General features: G+C 46.6%; 1 protein-coding gene across 5 annotated transcripts in view; it reads left to right on the top strand.

Annotated features, from left to right (window-relative positions):
• Positions 1-809: 809 nt before the first annotated feature.
• The window catches only part of FGFR3 (fibroblast growth factor receptor 3), a 65477-nt gene continuing 57075 nt past the window's right edge, over positions 810-9211 (top strand). For all 5 annotated transcript variants that reach the window (XM_028728854.2, XM_028728852.2, XM_077930717.1 and 2 more), the window contains exons 1-2: positions 810-949; positions 1281-1545. In XM_028728854.2, coding sequence (XP_028584687.2) covers positions 1356-1545 — 190 coding nt within the window. In that variant the 5' untranslated portion in view covers positions 810-949; positions 1281-1355. The remainder of the gene's footprint in view (positions 950-1280; positions 1546-9211) is intronic.

The following is a 9211-nucleotide window of genomic DNA, read 5'->3' as shown; positions in this document are numbered from 1 at the left end:
ACTCCACACACCAAGGAGTGGCGCGACGACATTTCCCTCCCTAGTGCCACCCTCTGTCCCCGACCAGAGATAAAAGAGCACAGCCAGTTACGGACTATGCCCTGTATCCCCACGTCTGCGAGGCGGTGGTCCAGAAGATCATGATCGACCATGTCAAAGGCTGCTGACAAATCTAAAAGGATCAGCAGTCCTGACCCGCCTCGATCCAGCTGTCTACCGTCTCCATCCCAAAAGCAGTTCCAAAGCATGTCAAAGTGCAAGTAGATAAATAGGTACCGATCCAGCGGGAAGGTAAACGGCGTATCCATGCGCTGCTCTGGTTCGCCAGAAGCGGCTTAGTCATGCTGGCCATATGACCCGGAAGCTGTACGCCGGCTCCCTCGGCCAGTAAAGCGAGATGAGCACCGCAACCCCAGAGTCGGCCACGACTGGACCTAATAGTCAGGGGTCCCTTTACCTTTACCTGTGGCCACCACGGAAGGGAAAGCGTTTAGTCTCAGTGGGAAAGCTCAGGGGGCAGCTGCCCTGGTTCGTCGCCCAGCAGCGCCAAAAACCCGCACACGCCGTCTCTTGAGGCAAACGGGCGCCCACACCCACGGCCACCAAAGAAGGGAAAGCCCGAGGGGGGGGGCGGCTTCCCGCTGGCTGCCTTTCCCGCCCTGCTCTTCAGGTAGGCTGCCGCGGGCTCCTCCTCGCCGTCCAGCAGAAGGGCCGCCCCTCGAGGGCTTCGTGCGCCCTGGGCGCAAAAACGCGCCGCCCCCTCTCTGCCGCTGGGGGCCGCCGGCCAGCCCAGCCCAGCCGCCCAGCCCAGCCCTCTCAGTGAGGCGGGGCAGGCAGGCAGGCGGACTGGCTGTCTGGCAAGGCTGGCGAGCGAGCGAGGGAGCGAGCGGAGCGGAGCAGAGCCGCCCGCGCCTCTGCCCAGAAGCGCTCCAGCGGCGCCAAGGAGCAGGTAAGCGGCCGGCTCCTCCGCGCCATCCCCGGCGGGTACCACCAGCTTAACCGGAGGGCGGCGCCCCTCGCGGGACCCTAGAAGCGGCGTCGGGTTGCGGGGAGGGAAGCCCCAGGGGAGGCGGAGCGGCTGCTCCGGGCTGCTGTCGGGGCAAACCCGGCCGGGAAGGGGGAAACGGTGCGCAAAAATGGTTCTTCCGAGGCGCGCTCGACGCGCCTTCCGAGGTGGCGGGCGGTGCTGGGGCAGGGCTGGCTTTTCCCGAGAGGAAAAGGAGCTGCCCTCTCCGCTGAGGAGCCTCCGCGAGTGTCCCTCTCCTCCCGACTCCTTGCAGGGCACGGGGCCGCCACTTCGGGGACCCAGAGCAGGAGACCCCCGGCCAGCCCACGGAGCAGCATGCATCTGGAGGATGGCTGAGGCGGGCCGAGGAAGCGCTGCCACCACGACCCACGGCGGGCTGCCCCGAAGCGAGAGGAGAGGAATGATTGCTGCGTGGGGAGCCTGGTCTTGCTTTTTCCTGGTCGCCACTGTGCACAGCCTCCCTGCAGCCAGGATTCCTATTCCAGACCCCGAAGAAACGCCGACAAGAGCACCATTAGGTAAGGAAGCAGGAGGGCTTCTTCCCCCGGTTATGCTTTATTGCATTTCTAAGCATTTCACGGATGCATTCCAAAACGTAAGAATGTTTTTCTTTTCTTTCATCCACTTCCCATCCCGTTTTCTGTAGTTTCTTATTTCTGCGCCCCTATCTCCTCTCTCTTATAACATAACCCTAATTACAATGATCTCTCATTCCCTCTGTTGCTCATAGTTCAAATCCTGATCACGAGTCCATCATGCTATAATAGTCCGGAAAAAGGCTTCCATTCTTCAACAAAACAATCATCATTAGGTTCTCTCGTTTTTGCTGTTAGTTTTGCTGATTCCTCAGAGTCCATCATTTTACTTATCCATTCCTCTTCGGTGGGAATTCCTCCTTCCTCTCCTTTTTGCGCATAATGCTGCTGTCATTACATACATAAACAGCTTAATCGTCTTTTTTGGAACCACAGGACGGCATGAATATAGTTGACAAGGTTGGGGGTTTTTTATTGGTTGGTTTTTTGTATTCCATGGTATATAGGCTAAAAAGGTTATAAGCCTTTTTAAAATGGGAACACGCTTTGGATGTCTACCTGGCTGAAAGGGTCCCAGTGTCTGATCCCAGAAGACTTGGCTTCAGCTTGGCAACTTTTCCTTTCCAATGCCACCCCCCTGTGCGCAGTTTTACAGTGCCATAGGACTTTGTAGTTTTTGTTGCAAAAGAGAAACACAGCTACGCCTCTTAAGTTTGCTCTCTTGAGAAGTACGCAAGGATAGAATTGTTTCTGTTGCCTCCAGAACGGTCTGCTCTGCACGTTTGCAATACTTTCCCTGCATACTTGCAAACTGCTGCTGGATCCACCAGAAGTACTCCAACACCAAACTGTTACAGGTCAAGGGCAAAGTCTCCAATAAACAGAAGCACCTCAAATGGTTATTGTAGCATTAACCAAATGCTAGGGTGTATGCACTTAGATGCCTGTGGCTTCACAGAAAAGCGTAACTTGATTTCCATGCTGAAAATAGTGGGTGTTCGGCCCACACAAAATATCTTTGTGCTTTTGAAATTTGAAAATCTGGACTGGAAAGAAACAAGTCCTTCTTTCAAATCCTTTTTCCCAGTCTCACGTGCAATGAAATGTTCTGTGCCTTGTGGTGTTATATCTCCCAGCCAAATTCTGCGTTTAAGGGAATGGAGAAACAGGGTTGTTTGGGGGTCTTTGGGAAACTAGAAATTGAAACAAGAGAGACATGAACATTTGTGCTGAACATTTTAAATATCCAAATGACTCAATTTTAAATATCTAACTGACTCCGTTTATTTTAAGCGGGAAACTCATTGTACAATATCGCTTAAACTAAACATTTGGAGAGTTAATTGTTTCCCCCTTTGTTGGCAGACAGTAAAAGTCAGGGTATACATCTGTATACACCATGCACAAAAAGTTCTATCTGTGTCAGGTTTCCATTGTTTGGGAAAGAGATGAAACATGCTTAGCAAACAAATGAGGGTGGAATAAATGTGCTTCATGGCAGCTATTCACACCGGGACATTATTTCCCTTCTGTTTTCCTGGTACAGCTATAGATCACCCAGGGCAGTGCTATTTTTCAAAGAAGAGAGGTGCCGGAACTCACCATGAACACCTCCCTCTTTCTCTTAGAATGCCAATGGTGCCCACCTGAGAGGTGCCGAAATTGAGTTCCGGCTGGGGGGGGGGTGAGCCCTGACCCAGGGTCATGGTTTTATTTTCAAAAAAATTGACTAAAATGCTGGGTTCTCCATGTAGATTGCCTGGCTCATTTCCCCACAACTAAATTGGTTGAATAATGGAGCAGCCAATTTGACCCAAGTGGATAAGTTTTGTACTGTATATGGAACAAGCTGCATGCCTTGTAGAACAGTCCAGAAACTCACTAGGTATACAGTCAATTTGTTGATCCAGTGTTTGCTCCTTCTTTCCTAGTGGACTGCCCTTGTTCTGAGCTTTTAAACCAATTCCTTTGGAGTATGTAACCACGTTTTGTAAGGTTCAGAATGGGACCTCTGAACAAACAAGTTTAGGACTGAGCTCCTTCACTGTACAGTATTGTGCTGTACTGCTATTATGACTGCTGATGATGTAGCTACACTACCATTCTGAAGGAATAAGTACTTGAATGGTGTACATATTTTTAGAATGTTAAGATGGAAGGGCCCGGCAGAGATGTCTTAGAATGATGAAATCCCTAGATTGGGTCTACAAAATTGCTTTCTGGCAATAGTGGTAGAACTGCCCAGCTGTATAGACTCCGATGGCAGTCTTAGTCTTTAGGCAGTCTTAAGGGCCTTTTCATACATTACGCTGTGTGTGTGTGTGAGAGAGAGAGAGAGAGAGATTTTCATTCTAAAAGCATGCACTTAAAAATATAAATGCAACGAACATGTTATTGTACAAAAATAGCAGGATTGGCTTGGGCTTGTTGTCAGATATGCGCTCCCAAGAATGGCCCTACCTGAGTGTGACTGTCTTTTATTTCCCAGAACTGTATCTCGGACTAGGGGTCTAAGAGTGCAGTTTGCTGAGCGCAGAAGGTGGTATAATCCCAGTGGAATAAACGGCAACAAGTGGTTTCAGATTGTTAAGTAAAATGCACGTTGGTCCCAATGGTTCCCGATGCTTAGCAGCACGAGCAAAGTTGCACTAAGCTTTGTAGTGTGTCTGTTTGGGCAAGGAAGGATGGTTAGCATAGATAGATAGATAGGTAGGTAGGTAGGTAGGTAGGTAGGTAGGTAGATAGATAGATAGATAGATAGATAGATAGATAGATAGATGATAGATAGATGATAGATAGATAATAGAAAGATATAGATAGATAGATAGATAGATAGATAGATGATAGATAGATAGATAGATAGATAGATAGATAGATAGATAGATGATAGATAGATATAGTGATGTTTGATTGATCATTCCCTGTTTTTGAACAAACTATCAATATAAAATAGTCCGTAAGAAAAGGTTCTGTTGAATCACTTGTATATAGAAGACAGAAATTCAGAGCCAAGCAAAACACAGGTGTTTACTTTTGAATCTGTAAATTGCACAGTCACAAGCAAACACTTTCTCCTGGTCAAATGGGCCATGGGGGGGGTTACTGATTCATTACTGAGGCTTGTTGTTCAGCCGCTTTTTGCCTTTAACACAGCTCAAGACCTTATTTTCCATAAAGGGGCTTGGAAGCATTTTTCCCCAGTGATCTAATTCTCCACACGGGGCTGTGAAAGTTGTAACAGCTACTGCCTTGTGCTTCTGCTCAGCTACATAAAACACACATTGAAAGGAGGCATTCTGGAGGTATGTGTATGTTTGCTAATATGAATACTAGCTATTAGTGGAGGTGGTGCAAATTCTGACATCTCTACAGGGAGGTGTTCTGCTGTTAGCAGGAAGAAGGCAGATGGTAAGGTTGCTGCTGAATAGAAAAATACTGGGGGCCTCATTTGGGCTGCATTTCTCTTGTCTCCTTTTTCTCAGGACTGCTGCAAGAACAATGTCATTTTTTTTATGAATGAAAGTGGAGAGGCGAGGCAGAATTGACCATGTATGTCATTCACTCGCAATGGCAGAGATGATTAGGGAGGTCAGCGAACTTGTTTGCAGCCTTGAACATGTGGTCACTCTATTCAGCCGCCACAGAATAGGCGTTGGAATAGTAAAAAAAAAAAAGCGCTCCTGCAATTTGCATTCTTATTCAGATAAAGATATTACTTGGTACGATCGGTGAATGTCAAGTAGCGCTTACTGTGTTGTTAGACAGCAGACAGATAAAAATAGCAGCGGCACATTTTAAGGAGTTTGTGAGGTGCTCTGTCCCAATTGTCCTGTGGTTTCCACAACACCCATTTTAATTCTTTTCCACAGAAAAAAAATCCCATTGCCCCGTTACGAACAAAACTCCCCCTCCCCTTATCTTACCCATTAAGTGTTCTGGATCTAATGATATTCTTGAGACAGAATGTTTATTAGCTGGCAGATAAAAGTATCTGTAATATTCAAAGAGCAACAAATACATATTATTTTATTGCTATTAAACATTTATACCACCCTTCATCTGAGGCTCAGAGGGTGGTTCGGAGTATAAAATACATAACAAACTAACAAACAGAACAACAATCCCATACTTTTGGGGAGAAAACTATTTGAACCATACTGTTATTTTATTGAAATAGCTATACGCTGGTTTTCAGCCCATGGATTCTCTGAGCGGCTTACAGTAGTTTGAAAAAGCAACCCATTGACAGTTACAACGTCTTTATTTAAAAAACCAGAAGAGCACCCCAGAAAAGCTTCTTTTTAAAACGAAACAAAACACCAGGGTCATACCAGCATTAAAAGTGCAAACTTAAAAGCAAAATAACCCCTCTGTTAGGAATTAACTGGAGCAGATTTTGACATTAAAACAAGTGGGGGAAATAAGAATAAGAATAAGAATAATTTATTATTTATTCCCCAGCCACTCTGGGCAGCTTCCAACAAAACACTAAAATACAATAACCTATTAAACATTAAAAGCTTTTCTGAACAGGGCTGCCTTTAGATGTCTTCTAAAAGTTTGGTAGTTATTTTTCTCTTTGACATCTGGTGGGAAGGCATTCCACAGGGCGGGCGCCACTACCAAGAAGGCCCTTTGCCTGGTTCCCTGTAACTTGGCTTCTTGAAGTGAGGGAACCGCCAGAAGGCCCTCAGAGCTGGACCTCAGTGTCCGGGCAGAACGATGGAGGTGGAGACGCTCCTTCAGGTATACTGGACCGAGGCCATTTAGCAGAGTGCAGGTATCTTGTGTTTGGTCTTGATACATGCAAAGTGAAGAAGCGTAATTTGTGGGTAGGAAGACCTAGGAACCCGTTGGGTCACCTTTGAGCACATCAGAATTCCTGCTCAGTGCAGAGAGATTGCTCATTTTCCTTATAGGAATGGCTGAATTGGTCAAGGAGAAATTGATGCCTCTTCGTCAACAAGTTGGGACGGTACAGTATTCCCAACATAGTCACTGAGCTAGTCTGGACAATAAGCCAGGAGATCAGAAGCATTCATTTCCACTTTAGATTCAACACAGCTCGCTGTTTTGTCCGAACCCAACACAGTATGGTTATTATGAGCAGTAGCTTGCTTAATTAAAACAAGCCGGCATGAAACCATTGATTGTAAAATTGTCCTGTTTCAACAAACCGTAGTTACAATGAACCACAGTTATGGGTTCAGACAGAACGCTAATGGAAACTGAAGCTTGTGGAGGGAGAAGCTCCAAAGACCGAGGTTAGCTGAAGCTTGTTCCCATTGTGGTAAACCATGGTTTATTGTGATGTCTGAACTCGCCCACTGATTCCTCCGAGAAAGAAAGACTCCTATACCTTTTCTGCTGGGAAAGAAAAGTGCAGCAGCTCAAGCAACTAAGATGTTTCTTTCTTAGGAGAATTGCCTTTTTTTCTTTCGCTCTGTTCCTGTAGGAAATATACTTTGATTAAGTTGTACAGCTGGAAACAGAAGCATATCAGGCTGCCAAGTGCAGATGCAGTCATCCAAAAAGGGCTGCTGGGTACCTTTTATTCCTTTCAAATGGATATTGTGCAAGTGGGATGGGCCGGCCAACCTGTGATGCGTGGCCGTCATGCAGCAGAGTTTGAGCAGGGGCTGAATCCTGAGCTCCTGTTTGGTCTTACTGTGTTTTGTGGCCAAGTTTACATTGTCTGTTGCTGTTTTGATGTGGGTTTTCTGTAAAGAAAGAGGTTAAAACATGGATTTCTGTAGCGGAGTTGGGTTTTCGCAGGTTCTAATAAGAAGGGCTTGCTTTAAGTTGCTATAAATCACAAGCAAAATCACGTCGTTGACATCGTAATTGGAACCTGACACTTTCGTAACAAGCTGCTGTATGGCGTGAACAAGATTTGTAATCTTGCCGCGTTTAATTATTATTATTATTTTTGGAGCCGTTTTTGTTTTCTTAAAAAAACAACAATCATATCTAATTATATTTTTATCTGCTGACAGTCTATATCAGGCTTCCTCAAACTCAGCCCTCCAGATGTTTTTGGCCTATAACTCCCATGATCCCTAGCTAGCAGCACCCGTGGTCAGGGATGATGGGAATTGTAGTCCCAAAACATCTGCAGGGCCGAGTCTGAGGAAGACTGGTCTACATTGTATTCTGCTTGTAGCAGCATAGTTTCTTGACACTGATTGGCTGAGCTGCTATGATGGCATGGAACATTCCTGCTTGAGGAACAAGGTTATAGCAACAAAGGTTTCACAGCCTGGCTTCTGTTAAAAAGGATAGGCCTCAGCCTTTGGGGGATTGGCATCCCTTATATGGTGTGGTGTAAAGGCGTACAGGGGATGCAGGTGGCACTGTAGTCTAAACCACTGAGCCTAGGGCTTGCCGATCAGAAGGTCGGCGGTTCGAATCCCCGCGACGGGGTGAGCTCCCATTGCTCAGTCCCTGCTCCTGCCAACCTAGCAGTTCAAAAGCACGTCAAAGTGCAAGTAGATAAATAGGTACCACTCCGGCAGGAAGGTAAACGGCATTTCCGTGCGCTGCTCTGGTTTGCCAGAAGCGGCTTAGTCATGCTGGCCACATGACCCGGAAAAACTGTCTGCGGACAAACGCCAGCTCCCTCGGCCAGTAAAGCGAGATGAGTGTCGCAACCCCAGAGTTGTTTGCGACTGGACTTAACTGTCAAAGGCATACAAGGCAACAGCATTGCTGAACCTAAGGAGGTCTTGGCCTGGATGGGTGCTCACCTGGGAAGCCTTGGGAAATGCACCGTATTTTTTGCTCTACAAGACGCACCAGACCACAAGACGCACCTAGTTTTTGGAGGAGGAAAACAAGACAAAAAATATTCTGAATCTCAGAAGCCAGAACAGCAAGAGGGATCACTGCACAGTGAAAGCAGCAATCCCTCTTGCTGTTCTGGCTTCTGGGATAGCTGCACAGGCTGCATTGGCTCCATAAGACGCACACACATTTCCCCTTACTTTTTAGGAGGGAAAAAGTGAGTCTTATAGAGCAAAAAACACGGTAGCTTAATGAAATAGGACCCTTCCAATTCTACAATTCTATGATTTTATGGTTCTATTAAATGATACAGGCCTGTAGGCAGAAGATCTGGCCAGGGCAGGTGAGGGACTGGAAAGGTGGGGAGAAAGAGGATGCAGCAGGTATCAGAGAGCCCAGAGGCTAGGTGGAAAGGTTCACAGCAAGTAGCAGAGTGAGATCAAGGTGTGTAACCCAAGTGCAGATGGAAGCATCAGAAGTTTGAGGGGAAGACTTGGGGAGTGAGGGCCAGGGCACATAAAGGCTGTGCAGGGTTGCCAAGTCTAGACCCTGAGAGGGTTGCACAGAAGGCTGACTCTGGCATCATTATTTCATCAGCACATCTGTGGTGAAGATTATGCTAGGCACTGGATTTCACATACACATTTGAACAAACCAGCTCTTTGATTGTAAGCTTCCTGTATTATCGGATTGAAACTTAACTCGGTGTTGATAAAATTGTGTTGTTGTTTTTAAGATAGAGGGTGGGCAGAGCCTTAATTATTACTTTAATTTTTAGCTTCTTCTGTGTGAATGTATTGGCCTCATCCTTATTTTGGCGGACTCCCCCACCCTCCAGTTGCCTCCGCCATCAAAACAAGGGGAA

This window comes from Podarcis muralis, chromosome 6, assembly GCF_964188315.1.
Source record: "Podarcis muralis chromosome 6, rPodMur119.hap1.1, whole genome shotgun sequence".
Taxonomy (NCBI): Eukaryota; Metazoa; Chordata; class Lepidosauria; order Squamata; family Lacertidae; genus Podarcis; species Podarcis muralis.
The sequence above is the reverse complement of the archived record's forward strand: the minus strand, read 5'-3'. Positions and strand labels throughout refer to the sequence as shown.